The sequence below is a fragment of the Daldinia vernicosa genome, assembly GCF_022497035.1.
Source record: "Daldinia vernicosa strain CBS 139.73 unplaced genomic scaffold F5Y00scaffold_34, whole genome shotgun sequence".
NCBI classification, from domain to species: domain Eukaryota; kingdom Fungi; phylum Ascomycota; class Sordariomycetes; order Xylariales; family Hypoxylaceae; genus Daldinia; species Daldinia vernicosa.
The window spans coordinates 259,591-274,564 of record NW_025953950.1 but is presented as its reverse complement, the minus strand read 5'-3'; the positions used below and the strand labels follow the sequence as shown (position 1 = coordinate 274,564).

Genomic DNA, 14,974 nt, shown 5'->3' with positions numbered 1-14,974 from the left:
ATTGAATTACAGTATTCTCTTTCTGGTTGTGGATTGTTGTGATTCGAGATATTAACGTCATAGGTGCAGGTTATATGCATTGAAACATCTGTACGCAGCCCATTCGATGGACATTGCTACGTAGCAGGTAAAACGGACCAGTTGCGTCAATTTTAGCCAAATATAATATACGCGAATTGTTGACTATGCGGCTTACGTGCAGTATTCTTCGTTAATTGAACGTTTTCGCAAATCGTTGACGCTGAGAATGATCTGTAATTAAAGGCCCGAAATTTATTTCTTAGTGACGCCATCGCAGGCAAGATTCTAATCCCCAAGTGTACAGCGGCGACAATAAAAGCTTCCCGTTGCACATATATCATCTGCTATTAACTTTGTATTCATATGACTTAACTGCTTAACTAAAAGCTTAGAGTGGACTTAATATTCGGCTTCCCCCGACCACCATATTTGTCGCCATCTTTACACGATTTCATCATGCCATCTGGTCAGAGGTCACTCGGCGGACGTTTGAGACCTTATAGTAACCCTCAACAACTCTTTAATAGGTTCTCAAACGACGACAATGAGACAGATGAGTACGGCTGCGATAGACTCAACCGCCAACGGCAACGCCTGGGCTTAGACGGAAATTGCACTACTAGCCCTGGGGACACACATCCAGAGAACTTCGTGTGGAGTAGGATACGATTAATGCTCAGAGAACCATTGCTCGAATTTTGGGGCTGCTTCATCATGGTATTGATGGGAAATTCCGTCCTTGCCCAAACCTACCTTAGCAATCAGGAGTATGGGAGTTGGATTAATATTTGCTTCGGGTATGTCGCCCGCTATTATGAATACGGCCTATGAATACGGCCTCCAGCATACTAGCTGATATCGTGCAGTTGGGCGTGCGGTGCTGCTTTTGGTATATACGTTGCAGGTATAGTCACAACCCCTGAGCCAGATCAATAATTTTAGTGGCCTTGCCCCAAATCATATATAGCTGCTTATTCAAAGTCTAGGTGACTCCGGTGCTTATCTGAATCCGGCAGTGACACTTACCAATTGTCTTTTTCGAGGACTGCCACTAAGACGTTTTCCAACATATGCCGCTGCTCAGTTGCTCGGGATGTTCTGTGCTGCGGGCGTGGTATACGCAAACTATATATCCGCATTCGATAACTACGAGGGAAGAGGAATCCGCACCATTCCTCCAAGTAAGACATCTAGCGCCAAGATATTCTGCACATTTCCCGCATCGTTCGTGCCCAAAGCGAGCCAATTCTTTTCTGAATACATCGCCAACTTTGTCGTTATGTTCTGTATATTCGCAATGAGAGACGAGAATGGGGCTCATCTGGTAAGAATATGCTCTTTCGATTGTTATGTTTATTTTGATCTCGACTTACTTGGTTTCCAGAAAGGAGGCGGATGGTTTGTTCTGGCCTTGTTCCTCTTAAATATAGTGATGATAAGTAGCTTTGGCTGGGAGACTGGGTTAAGCTCTTTCTAACTTTCTTGCTTTGCTTCAGCTGATTATTCTTAGGTCACCTATCAACCCAGCCCGCGATTTTACGGGGAGGATATGGCTGACTATCCTCGGCTATGATGGCGCATGGTCTGCCTTTGATGTATACTCTTGGGTTAGTATCCCTTCACGTACACTGAATTATTGATAACTAGAACGTGATTTAGATTCCCGTTGTCGTACCGTTTATTGCTACTATAAGCGGAGCTATTGCGTATGACCTGTTTATATACACTGGGGATAGCCCCATCAACAGCTATGGTTTAGGGCCTAATAATATATTTTCGAAAATTTGTGGAAAGCCAAAGAAGCGGCAAGTGGACGAAGAAGAGAATAGGGGGGCCGATGAATTCGAGGACAACGACAGGTTAAGACCTGCCGAAGAAAGAGGTAGAATTGAAGGAAGCCAGGGAGGGTCGAGGACACAGTCGATCACGAATAAAGATACGGGCTATGATATGCCACAGGACGGCGATCCAGGATCTATGGCTGGTTTTAGCGGATCTAACATCGAATTACAAAACAAGACAAGTAAAAACAAAAGTTACGGCAACACTTAGAAAAACATTGCTAGCGATGGCAATGAGGACGGTAACAAACAGGAATCATTCTCAGACGGAGACTGTTAATGCATCCAGCTGGGCTATTTACTAACCATTTATGTATTAAGAATACCTTTAACCTATCCTTTGGCTTATATATTACATGGAGAGCTTGGAATAGATAGTACTTGTATGTCTAAGATTAAGGAAAGATGATCAACAATCTTAACATCAATAAGCTGAGTTTAAGCTATGCTTCATGTTTCCTGCAGACTTTTCTTTTCTCGCTTGGTCAAAGGGTTCTCTAACGAGTATTAGGAGATTTCCCGCAAAGCAATGTAGTTTTCCTAGTCTGCAAGAGCTGACTTGAACAAGGACCCAGCTGTCGCTGTTAAAATCCCAGCACTGTTTAAAATAATAGGTGCCAAGATGCCCAGCTGCAAATAATACGCTGATCTGGGCATCTAGTGAAATCCTACCTAGGCGTAAACGGTTAAGCGGCCGTAGACATAGAAATCCTAACTCGTGTAAGAAAGCAAACTATTGACTGAGCGAGTTCTGGGAAATTCTGTAGTATGTAGGATATCGGCCGTTCCGTTGAAGAAAAAAAAATGGTAAAACGGCGCAACATTCCTGCTTACTACTCAGAATGACGGATGCAATACCGAGAGAGGAATATGATGTTGTATTGGGATATGCTTTACGCCCAGTTAGACGTTTGATGCTTGAACAGCGATGGATATTGGCCCCTGCATAATTAAAGGCTGCCGTCCCGAACCGCTGGCTCGGGAACAAGGGGGTGGATATTCCGTAAGTAAACGATCATACGTAGCAATTGATGATGACCTTTGGATCTGATGTAAGAATTATCAATCCATAGAATCCGAGCCGCATACTTCATCCTTCTTACGATGGAATCAATTGACAGGTTATAAGATAAGCTTGAGACGATCGGTCAACACAAGGGTCTAACGTCCAAGAGCTCGGGCCATTGCGATTAATTACATAGAGCCAAGACACTGCTGGATCCAGTGAGGAGCTTCATTAAGCAACGTGGTGCGCCATTGTCGCACTGCACTCAAGCTTTACATGTGCCGTATGTATTATGTAGCAGGTAGTTAGCTGCAGCCACTGCCGCTTGATAGGTATTTGTTTTTTTAAACAGCGGCTTGTATCTCATTATGGCTCATTAAGATGGTCGGGTTTCCACGGCTGTGGTGCTGGATCCCGACGAGTTTCTCCAGCGAGTGGTTGACATATGTATCTCCTCGGGTCTTGCTATGATTTCCTAATAGCCTTAGGTAGTTAATATATTTTTGATAATGAAGCTAGCCTAATTCTGCTGCATTTTACGCCCGTCTTACGTGTTTGAATGGGTGAGAGAAGAGAGCTTATTACGCTGGTCATCCATGACCCAGAACACCGGGACGGAAGTCTATTTTGGTGCCAACCACACATGGAATATGTAGGTTGGTTGGTTTAATTATCTTATCCTTGTCTTCTGTATTTGTGACACGTCGTCTCTCTCCATGCTTATGCATGTTGGTGTAAGGGAGTGATGGTCCGTGACGTTGGAGATAGGAGAATTATAACATACCTAACCTAAAATAGTAGGGAATATCTGTTTACCAAAGATCTTCATGTCTTTTATTTAATTATTTAATTATTTAATTCCTTTAAGTTCAACTTAGTATGATTCTTTTGAACCTTGTTATGTTGGCATGACCGGTGATCTTTGATGCAGACCTTGTTTCTCCGGACCAATTCGGAGAGCTTGATATGTCAAGTTGTGAGTGACACTAAATATATTATTACATCCACCACAAGCTGCAGCTGGACATAGTCGGAATCTCATGACATAGGCGTCATCTTTTTCTTTCCTTTTTAAGCTTGCATCATGTCTGGATGTATGGCTTGTTTTTAATGCCTCTTGTTTGGAAATGAAAGTGTACCTAAGGAATACTACCACTTACACAGTAGTATAACACTGTTTGGAATCCTCCTGATCAAAACATGAGGCTTCACAGTTATCGCCGATCGGAGACTGGGAGAAAAGCTCGGATTTTGTCTACATACCTAGGTACCTAGTAGATCCACACGGCAGTTCTTCCAGTTGTTCCATTTCGCCCAGCTCGCCCAGCTTGCCCTCCCTGCCTCCCTTTTCATGCCCCACCTTCGTTCCAGCAGGGCGGGAAAGGCGCCACATCAGACGTTTTTGTATATTTTAATTGGTTCAGAGTTGTGTCCCAAACATTAATGCCCCAAGAACTGGATACTCTCTCCGCTATTGTGCAATGGTTCGCCCACCTTGCGATCTGTGGGCGTAAGGCATGCCATTACCCGAGTACAACGTGGGTTTGCATTTCTCGTATAGGCTACTTTACCGACCCCCAGGTCTCACCTTGTCCCAAGGATCCATTTTTGCACGCTCGTCGAGCTGCCTAAAGTGTGCTAGGCTGATGTATTCGTACCGGCCAAGTGGGATTCGGCAAGTTACCAGTAGGGAGCCAGGGAGCTTACAGGGAGATACTAGTTGGGATGACTGGATGATTTCTGCCGCCGCTTTCTTTACTGTCCCGACTGAGGCTTGGTTTCGCTTTCTAGCGGCATCTTTAATAAACCTAATTATCCCAGGTATTTGGTCACTCGATATGAGGAAGGGTTGCACGTGTATCAATCAAGCTGCAATGATCCAGCGCAGATCACCAGCCAGACCAGAACCACATATATGTATTGTGCCTATTGTACAATGCCGAGTACAGAGAGGTACTGTACCCACGATGGGCAGTACCTATGTACCCCCAAATCCCAAGGGTGTGGTTCATTTCCGTACCGGCTTAAGCTGTTGGACGCCCTTCGCCACCGCTCCGCTGCTACCTACCTCATACATATGTATGTCGGTGGGTGTGTATGGATTTCGATTCTGCGTTCTTTTTGTATCTGGGCACAACCGACGCCATGTTCGTCATACCCAGTCTCTCGGAACAATATATACATAGTATGCTTTTGTTTTAACTTAATTATCCACGAATGTATTTACTCCACGAGTAGGAGTAGTGTATTTGTCCTATAATACGCTATATGTCTAATCCTAGGTAGGTAGGCATTCGGCCACGAGCTAGACACGCAGACACAACACATCGTGGCGTTTCCCTTAGGTCTTACATTAGCGCGTGGACCGGCTTCTTGGTAAATCAAGCTTCGTCGAATCGGTTGAGTCGTGCTTGGGTATCATTTACTAAATCCCAGCGACCCTTTCGCTGGAAATCGGGTCCCCACGTCTTCTCCATCTTCTATCCGCTTCTCTAGTCTCCAGATGTTCCGCCCATCGAAACATGTCCGGGTCTTTCGCTTCCAACTGGAAGATGGACTCCGACATCCCATTAGATGACGATGACCCGTCGCCGTCTCCGGAAACCAAAGTATACCAAAATTCCTCGCCTACCATGTCAATGTCGACAGCGAGTCCAGCCCGTTCAGACGGCGATCGGATAGAATGTCTTGTTCGAAGGATGAGCAAACAAACCTTGGTACGAGAGTCGCTCACTGCATCGGCAATGGAGTCGCCAGGCTGTCAGGCCAATTCCAGCGTACCAATAAGCCCAGAGCCAATGCAAATGGAAAAACAAACGCCGCCACACATATCTGAGCCTCCGAACGAGTTTAGTTATAATCACCTTACCGAACCTCCGAGCGATCAGTACATAGAACAACTAATGCCGCCCCAACACTACGAGAGAATGGCGAATCCACCTGGCGATCCCGTTATGGATGGGAGCTTTAGTTCTGGTATCGTTACGCAAGATAAACAGCAACAGCCCGAGATGAGCATCCATAGTCGTTTTCCAAACCTTCGTAGGCTAGACTTGATGGCGAACATGATCGAGAACGAAGAGCAATGCAACGTACATACACCTCGACTGTCCTCTTCGGCCGACCCAGCGCCGTCCGCCGGTCCCGCCAGTCGTAGGGGTTTGCCAATACCATACGATACCAACACGGTACTAGAGGTCGACGAAGGAATTTGCACGCAGCCTGATGAGCAGGCTCCCAGTGAGATCTTGGGTCTAAGAGATGCTAGCGGTCCGGAAGGCATCAGAAAACTTGGGCATCTCAAATATAGAACATCGCTGGAGACGGCTATGCGGTGTAAGAATATGAGGAAAAGCGCACCGAGGATGCGCAGGAGGCCCAAGACACAACCAAAGGAGACGCAACAGAAGAATTCAACAATAGAACCGGTATCGACGACTCCGACGAGCTCAACGGCGACATGATTTTGGTTTATTTTATTTCCTTTCATGATTTTGGTTTTTGGTTTATCTTCGTCTTATTACATATACCCCAAGGCAGGAGGCAGGCGTTGTTAGGTAGCGGTTGGGTCATGGCGGCAATAGGGAATTGCATCGCATCGGTCAATCGGTTTATGGAAAGGTTGGGCTCGGTATACAGGAGCGTCATCAGCATTCAACTTGGCGTTTAGGGTATGCGGTTGCAAGCCGCTCAAAGGCTGCGTGGGTTTGTGTCGACTACATGAACTGTTTACCTACCTCCTAAGGTGTGATTTAATTACAGGAATGGGTTTGTGTGCAAAATGGTCTGGGATGCCGTTGTATATTTATATACATTCTTGTTTTACGTGTATATACGGAATGATGATAGTGTGTCTGCGGCTTACATATATAACACTTATGAGCTGATCTCAACTTAGGTTGAGCTCATATCTTAGGCAAAGGGCCTATTTAACAGAGCAAATCTCACATGAAGCTCAACACCGATATAAATTAGGCAAGTTACTGCAAGTAAAACCATGTCGATATGATTTATATAGTAAATACCTGCTCTTGTCAAATTTTAATTTTACTCATCTCAGGTATGTTGGCGGCGTAACATGGTGCATATCTTACGTACCGACGTATATAAAATGTGGATACATTTTAAATCAATACAATGACACTTTGCTAAATTTTGGCATACGTTTACACAATGTACGAACAAGGTTGTATGCTGGGGAACAGCTACGTACCTGCTGTATAAGTTAGTAGGTCCAAAATACTAAATTATATTTTACAGTCTTAACTTAAAGAAATATATTCTACTACAATTGAATGGAGTCAACTTATACTTAGACTTTTCTCAGTTATGACTGTTAGGTTGGTGTTTTTCATCATATCACTCAGAACTACGAGTAAAATCAAACAAGTATTTATGGAAGATAAGTAATATTTATACAGCTAAATCATCTTAAATGACCCTATACACACCCATAAGAAATATGTATCTATCGTGAAATCTTTCGTACATTTCTTTCGTAAACAATAACAACTGACTTATATACCCTTGACGCCACAATTCCACCCGATTGGTTCCCTTAACCCTCCAATAGTCGCTGCTTTAGGCCCTGGGCCGCAAGCTTACCGAAGTTCTCCAATGCACCTAGAGACATAATTTCTAGCACGCTGATGGTCGTGCCGAACATTTGGGTCCAGAGACGTCGCAGTTCGACAGCCATGAGAGAGTCAAGTCCGACATCGACCAGACTGACGGAGACATCAACTTCTTCAATAGGCTTAAGCATGAATGAGTAGACGCGCTTGCCAATTTCCAGAGCAAGGAATTCGGCGCTCTCGGGCTTGTCGAGCTCGCTGGGGTTGGCGGTGACGGTGGCGAGGAACTCGCGGAAACCGTCGCCTTCGCCAGAGCCGCTGTCGGCGTTGTCCTCCTTGGGAATGTTGTGGTAGAGACCCATGCGGCGGTCCTTCTTCCAAGCCACGTGGTTGCTAGCGTCCTCCAAGTGAGTGTCGGAGTGAAGACCCATGATGATAGGTGAGGGGCCGCGGTGCAGGATGCCGAGGTGAATGTACTCGAGGACTTCACGCTCAGTAAGGAACTGAAGACCGTTGGAGCGGAGGTTGCGACGAGCCTTGTCGTTACCGACGACGACACCAATGTCGTCGATAGGGCTGACAGCGATGGCAGATGCGGCAAGACCCTGTCCGTTTCGGTACTGGGTGAAAGCCTCCAAGAAAGTGTTGGCAGCGTTGTAGTTAGCCTGACCGGGGACGTTGATGGTAGCGACAATGGAACTGGTGACAACGAAGAAGTCTAGCGATGCATCCTTCAGGGCGTTGTGAAGGTTCCAAGCACCATCCACCTTGGGCGAGAGACCCTCAGTCCACTCTTGGTGTGTCATCTCAGGGAACAGAGCGTCCCGAAGGACCATAGCCAAGTGAATAACACCCTTGACAGGCTTAGGAGATTGCGCGACGGCAGACTTGACGAGCTCGAAGTCTTGGATAGGTCCAGCAACTGGAGTGAGGACGCATCCTTGGCTCTTCAGCTCAGCAATGAATGCCTTGTCCTCTGCGGAACGACCAGCGGATCTGGAGATTGCAGTGATGTAACGAGCACCCCGCTCGGCCATCCACGAGGAGATGGCTTTTCCAAGACCACCGAGACCACCAGTGATAATGTAAGAAGCTTCAGGGTCGAAGCTAAGTTCGCCAGTAGCGCCCTGTCGGATGATTAGTTGCCTGTTCCAGTCTTGAGTATGAGTTAGACTTACATTTTGCGCCTTGCTGGCCACCTCAGAAGAGATAGAGAAAGGTACGTATCGGCCAACGTTGATTGTGCCATTCTCGACCAAGAACTCCCTGTCGGGGAGTAGGGACTGGGAAAGGTCCTCTTCAACAACCTTGTTGAAGACATTGGCGACGTAGCTGGCCAAGTCGGACTCGGCCGGGTCGACCTCCAAGGTGGTTAGGGACAGGTCAAGCTCTGCACGGATGGATCGTAGAAGACCAATGGACAGACCAGACTTGGGGTTCTTGGTGTTCTTCTGCGCAGGGGGGAGTAGCCAGAGCAGCTTTCGCGAGGAGATGGATTCGGCGTTCTTGAGCAGATTCTTGAAGATAGTCCAGTTCTCGGAAGAGATGTCCTCGAAGAATGGCCTCTCAAGGTCAAGAGCGAAGATAACGTTGTGCTCCTTGGCGACGTCTTCCGATAGACCCTTCTTAATAACATCAATGCCATACTTGGACAATCCGTCAGCCAGCTCGGAGGTAAGCTTGCTCTCGCTGTTCTCGGTGACTAAGACGACAGGAGCGTTCTTCTCGCTCGAAGTAGTCTTGGGCTGCGTGATAATGGTCGACCAGTATCGGAATGGTAGCGGTGCGTCGTATACAACGTTGTCTGCGCCTGTGAATCCAGCAGACTTGAGATCTTCATCCCAACGGGCGTTGGAGACGAAGGGCTCCCACTCACGACCATCGGCCTCACCAGACCACCACGACGAGAAGGTTCCGAAGATGAAGTTGGGCGAGCTTCCGATGGTTGCAGGCTCCGAGAGAAGGAGTCGGCCGTCCGGCTTCAGCACCGCGTTCAGGTTCTTCAATGTCTCCTTGAGGTAAGGAGTTGCGTGGACAACATAGGGCGCCAGGATAAGGTCGTATGAGTGAGCCTCAAGACCTTGTGCAAGAGGGTCCTTGCTGACATCGAAGACCTTGTACTCTAGGTTAGGTGCGTTGGCGAAACGCTCACGAGCCTGAGGAAAGAAACCAGGCGAAACGTCACTGTATGTGTAGACCGAGTAAGGAGGGAGCTTGCCCTCTTGGACGACCTGGGATAAGATGGTTTCAGTAGTACCACCTGCTCCGGCACCGATCTCGAGGATTCGAAGAGCGGGTCGAGAATTCGACAATGCGCTGACATATCCGGCGTAGTCGAAGTTGATGGCAGTGTAGACATTGGAGAGGATGTCATTCTCCATCAGGAGCTGTGCAGCATCCACGGAACCAGTGTATAGTCCTTCAATGTTGTCACGGATTTGTCCGATCGCGACGGCATAGGGAGCCCTTGAGGGGATCTTGCTCAGCTGAGCATACTTGTCAGCAATCAGGCTGGCCCTCTCGCTGCTCGATAGGGAAAGGAAGTTAGAGATGTCTCCAAGGACTGGCGACTTGCCGCTAGCGGCAGCTTCAGCCTTAAGAGCGATCCACTTCCCGTACTTCTCGAAGTGGCCGTTGGTAGCTGTCTTGCCCTTGATACGCTCAGCGGAATCCAGGATAGACAGAAGAGTATACTCTTCCAAAAGACGGGTGGCGGCCTCGTCAGAGGGAGGCTTGACGAGAGTAGAAGCCTCATCCCTGAAGTCGAAGTCGGGGCGCCATTCAAGGTAGGCACCGTCGGTGTGGTGCTTAGGACCAGCGTCCTCGTCGGGCAGAAGCGTGAAGCGAAGACCACGGATGCGTAGCAGAGCTTTGCCATCTGCCACACAGTCAACATTCATAGATTCGCCATCAGCCGTGCTCTGGGCCACAGCTCGCATCGATGATGATGCACGGTACACCTCTAGCTCTTCAATCTCAGTAGGCACCTTGAGCTCGGTGTAGTTACGCGGCAGACCCTTGGACCCAGCAATGATGGAAAGCTGCAAGCAAGCATCCATGGTGGTGGGGTGGAAGAGGAACGGTCCCTTCATGATCTCCTCAGTCGTGTTAACCGATGCAGCAGCAGCGTCGGTGGTTGTAGCGGCGGACAAGTCGCTTAGGAGCTGGAACTTGGGGCCATAGTTGAAGCCAACCTTGGCGAAGGTGTCAAACCATCTGGTCGCATCAGCTGTGCGAGGAAGCTCAGCTGGTTGCTCAGCGGCTGGCGCATCACTGTCGATGGCCTTGACTAAACCTTCACAGTGGGTAATCCAGGTCGTTCCGTTGTGAGATGCGATGAAGAACTCAAAGTAGTCAGATCCTGAGATCGGTCGGAGTGAGGTGTAGATCTCCTTTGGCGTCTCGCCTAGAACTAACGCTGTGGTAACTCGAGCGTTCTTGATGCCGTATCCTGTCTGGACTCCGGTGAACTGTCGGATAGCTTCACCCGCAATGCCCACGTAGCCAGCGAAAGGAACAACTGTGTCTTCACGGACCTTGTGGTCGGTGATCCACGGGACGTGGTCAGGCACAAGTATCAATCTCCAAGAGGGGTTAAGAGTGGTGCTTTCAGCGACCTTGCGGCCGAGAAGCTCGTGGTGGCCATACGGACGGAGACGCCACTCCTTGGATATTCTTGGCTCGTACCAGTATGTCTCCTTCAAAGACCAGGGGTATTTGGGAAGGCTTGTAACAACCTGGCCAGATGGGTATAGAGAAGCGAAGTCGACGGTGACGTCTTGCTGGTAAAGCTGTCCTATGGCGGAAAGGAAGGATTGCGTGGAGTTCTTGTTCCTGAGCATGGTCGGGACATACTCGAACTTGGCGTTGCGGCCAGCGCAAATCTCACGGATGGGTCCCTGGAGAGTGGAGTGAGGACCGATTTCGAGGAAAAGAGGGTTCTTAACTTCCTCCGTGATGATCTGGACGGCAGAGTTGAATAGGACAGGGGATGTCAAGTTGTCGACCCAGTATTGCGGTCCAAATTCTTTGGCGTCGGTGATCTTCTTGGCCCTCAGACTGGAGAAGAGAGGGACTTCAAGCGTCTCCCGGTCCTTAGCGAAGTTGGTGAACTCGTCGTTCAAGCATGACTTGTACGCGTCCGACAAGGCCACCATGTGGTGGGAGTGGTAAGCCATCTCCACCTTGAGGGCGCGAGCGAAGGCATCAGGCAGAGCGGCCTTGATGTTAAACAATGCCGTCTGTAGCTGATCGAGGTCACCCGAGATGGTTGTGCTCGAAGGGCTGTTTTCACAAGCGACGACAACTCGCTCAGGGAGGAGCTTTCGTGTCTCTTCGGCACCCAAACCGATGGCAGCCATTCCACCAGGAGTAGTGGACCCCTTCGAAACGTGGCCACGGTACCAAGCAGAAGTAACAGCTTCACGTAGTGTGAGCGCCTCCGCGGCATACGCAGCAGCAATTTCACCACTGGAGTGGCCCACCACGGCCTGCGGGCGGACACCAAGGCGCCTCAGCGCATTAACAATACCAATTTGAACAACAGTGGATAGAGGCTGGGCCAGCTCAGCACGACCCAACTGACTCTCACCGGCGGGCTTGCTCAACTCCTCGATAGCCCTCCATGTGGGCTTGCGATCGCCCAAGCTCTGCAGGATATCATCCATCGCAATCACATCTTCCTTGAATCCGGGGTATGAGTTGATCAGGTCGTAACCCATCTGTGGCCATTGCGCACCCTGTCCGCTGAATACCATGACAACAGTAGGCTTCTTAGCGGGCTTGTTGGTAGGGGGAGCGAAAGTGGCTGCAGCCGCATCAGAGATGACCGAAAATGATCTCCACTTGAAGTGCTCCCTGCGTCGAGCAAGGGTGTATGCAATATCAGGCAGACGATCCGAGTTGTTTGAAACGTATTGCTTGAGGTTCTCAATTCCGGTCTTCAGGGAATCCTGAGAGTTAGCGGAGACAAGAGCAAGCTCGGCTCCGAACCGAGACTTGGTGAAATCCTTGAGGTATTGCTCGGCGGATTCGACGATAACCTAGTCGTTCGTGAGCATAAGTGGAGTTGTATTTATTAGAGGGGCAAACTTACGTGGGCATTGGTACCACCGATACCAAAGGAGTTTACACTGATTCTGTGTGCCTTTCCCTTGGGCCAGGGCATAGGCTTCACAGGAATGGAAATCTTCTTCTCCTCGAATGGAACTATGAGTACCTTTGTTAGAGTAAAGTCTTCAGAGATAGCATAGAGGGGAGAGCTTACTTCTGGGGTTAGGAACCTCGAACTTGATGTTGGGAGGGATAATCTTGTGCTCCAAGGCCAACACAGCCTTCATCAAACTCGAGATACCCGCTGAAGCCTCCGAATGACCAAGGTTAGGCTTGACGGATCCAATGTAGATACCATTGGGTTGGCCGAAGACATTTCCAACGGAGATGGCCTCTACCGGGTCTCCTACCGGGGTTCCGGTTCCGTGACACTGAAGAGACATATTAGTTAGATTGTTACGAAGTAAAGTAGTATCGGTAACGGCAGATCCTTACCTCAACCATAGCAGTCTCAGCCGGGTCCAGACCCGCATCGACATATGCCTTCCTCATCAGTGCCTCTTGCGCCACAATACTGGTAGCGAATAAACCAGTGCTTTGGCCATCCTGGTTGACACCAGTGTTCCGGATGACTGCTCTGATTGGGTTGCCGTCTCGGATGGCATCAGATAGCGGCTTGATGTAGATAGCGTTCACTGCTTCACCACGTCCATACCCATCAGCACGTGCGTCGAAGGTCTTGCACGAACCCTCAGGGGACATAATTCCCTCCTGTGTCATGGAAGCGGTAGTTATGGGTGTCATGTTCAAGTTGGATCCAGACACAATTGCGGCATTGCAGTCACGGTTCTGAACGGCTCGAACCGCATTGTGAAGCGCAATCATGGAGGAAGAACATGCTGTCTTGATGACAAAGGCAGGGCCACGAAGATCATACTCGAAGGCAACCCGATTCGCCAGCATCGGGTCAAGATGACCTGTAAGAACGTAACCAGTAGGGTGCATTTCTTCTTTGGATTGTGTCTGTAACCAATCCTCAGAGAATGTACCAACGAAAAAGCCCGTAAGACTACCCCGGTAGTCAGTTACACCCGCACTCTCCAGACACTCACGGACAACGAGTAGGAGTAGACGTTGTTGCGGGTCAGCCTTCTCTAGTTCGTTCCTGGTCATTGTGAAAAGACCAGCGTCAAAGGCAGCCAGGTCGTCTTCCAGGAAGTAGGCATGATCCTGATAGACGGTGTTCGTCTTGCCCATATCGCTGTTGAATCCCTTAATGTTGTAACGGGAGATAGGTACTGGGGACCTTTGGTCCTTGCCATTGTACAATACATCCCAATAGTCTTCAGGAGTCTTGACGCCGCCTGGAAGGCGCATGGCCATTCCGCAGATGGCGATGGGCTCGATGTAGCGTCCTGTTGGTTGACTCATTGTGTCGGTGTTGTCGATCTGAAAGGGAATTCGACAAGTTGTTTGTTAGAAGTGAATGAAGACAGTGATTCAAAGTAAGGCCTGAGGTATATCGGTCCGCTCGTCCTGTGCTATAGGGCGGATTCTGTTGGAAGTGAAGTGAATGAAGACGATGATTCAAAATAGAAAACCTGAGTATAACGAGTCCTCTCGACCTTTTTATAATCAAGACTGACTGAAACGTCTGCCTAGATGCCTTCCTTCCTTGCGATATCGCGTCATGTTGCGAGGCTGAAGATGATAGCACTTACACGGATAACTTCGTGATAGGTCCATCCTTCGTGCATATCGACAGGGGAAAGCAGCCCACGTTTTGGAAAACGTGAACTGTGGCGATAAGGTCCAGAAGACCCGCACGATCCCATCCTTTCAACAAGTCGTTATGGTTGAGCCAGGTTCAGACGTGATGTCAGAATCGGCAACAAGATATCCCATCATCCCGAAGCTTAGCTATAGCTGCAGGTACTTTTGTCGTTAAGTCTGATTGGAGGAGCTAATGATTACATTCCTGAAAGAGTATAAACTAAGTCTTAGTTGAGCCTTGATGTGCTGATATAAATGGGTCATGGATCTTACAGGCATGGTGGGCATTTCGGGATAATTACTTATCTACAGCAGCGTTCATATCTCCGAATCGACAAGCTATAGCTTATTAAGAAACTTCATTCATAATGGTGAAAATAGTAAGCTCGATGGTAACATCGCCTATTCGGGTGACCAGGTAGTTAATTCCTACTAGTTATGCGAGTTAAATCGAAAATTCCTCCCTTACATACTTGTTCTATGACTTTCTACTAGTTACGAGGTTATTAACTAATGGTATTACGGTAAATTAAATTATATTTGCATACTTTATGTAGGTAATCTCAAGGTTACAATTGTGAAACTAGCTTGATAGGTAAACTATTTCCTGTGTAGCTGCTAAGCTTATGTCATATTTGGGCTCATACACTAGAAATATTATATGTATACCTAACTTTGCGAGTAAAACATCTCGGATGGTCAGCCGC

The 14,974-nt window shown here is 48.3% G+C and overlaps 3 protein-coding genes across 3 annotated transcripts; 2 read left to right on the top strand and 1 right to left on the bottom strand.

Annotated features, from left to right (window-relative positions):
- Nucleotides 1-477: 477 nt before the first annotated feature.
- F5Y00DRAFT_271189 (aquaporin-like protein) lies at nucleotides 478-2,079 on the top strand (the record flags this gene model as incomplete). The annotated part of the gene is made up of 6 exons (XM_048012750.1): nucleotides 478-818; nucleotides 888-925; nucleotides 1,008-1,345; nucleotides 1,406-1,419; nucleotides 1,532-1,628; nucleotides 1,681-2,079. 6 exons carry the CDS (start codon nucleotides 478-480, stop codon nucleotides 2,071-2,073), a joined length of 1,221 nt encoding a protein of 406 aa, XP_047863380.1. The 3' UTR covers nucleotides 2,074-2,079.
- A 2,609-nt stretch (nucleotides 2,080-4,688) lies between these two features.
- Nucleotides 4,689-6,859, top strand: F5Y00DRAFT_241470 (uncharacterized protein). The gene has a single exon (XM_048008382.1). The coding sequence runs from the start codon at nucleotides 5,391-5,393 to the stop codon at nucleotides 6,330-6,332; it is 942 nt and encodes a 313-aa protein (XP_047863379.1). The 5' UTR covers nucleotides 4,689-5,390; the 3' UTR covers nucleotides 6,333-6,859.
- A 401-nt stretch (nucleotides 6,860-7,260) lies between these two features.
- On the bottom strand, nucleotides 7,261-14,596 carry F5Y00DRAFT_241467 (uncharacterized protein). The gene is made up of 6 exons (XM_048008381.1): nucleotides 14,153-14,596; nucleotides 12,990-14,095; nucleotides 12,709-12,925; nucleotides 12,538-12,650; nucleotides 8,621-12,484; nucleotides 7,261-8,569 (listed from the first exon to the last, which is right to left on the bottom strand). The coding sequence occupies exons 2-6, from the start codon at nucleotides 13,923-13,925 to the stop codon at nucleotides 7,427-7,429; spliced, it is 6,273 nt and encodes a 2,090-aa protein (XP_047863378.1). The 5' UTR covers nucleotides 13,926-14,095; nucleotides 14,153-14,596; the 3' UTR covers nucleotides 7,261-7,426.
- Nucleotides 14,597-14,974: the final 378 nt, after the last annotated feature.

What these genes read in the sequence shown, in the direction of transcription:
- F5Y00DRAFT_241470 (XM_048008382.1), top strand. Translation starts at nt 5,391, where the DNA reads ATGTCCGGGTCTTTCGCTTCCAACTGGAAGATGGACTCCGACATCCCA.
- F5Y00DRAFT_241467 (XM_048008381.1), bottom strand. Translation starts at nt 13,925, where the DNA reads ATGAGTCAACCAACAGGACGCTACATCGAGCCCATCGCCATCTGCGGA. An exon ending in CTGAGACTGCTATGGTTGAG is followed by an intron (nt 12,926 to 12,989) that starts GTAAGGATCTGC and finishes ATGTCTCTTCAG; the next exon opens with TGTCACGGAACCGGAACCCC. An exon ending in CGAGGTTCCTAACCCCAGAA is followed by an intron (nt 12,651 to 12,708) that starts GTAAGCTCTCCC and finishes AGGTACTCATAG; the next exon opens with TTCCATTCGAGGAGAAGAAG.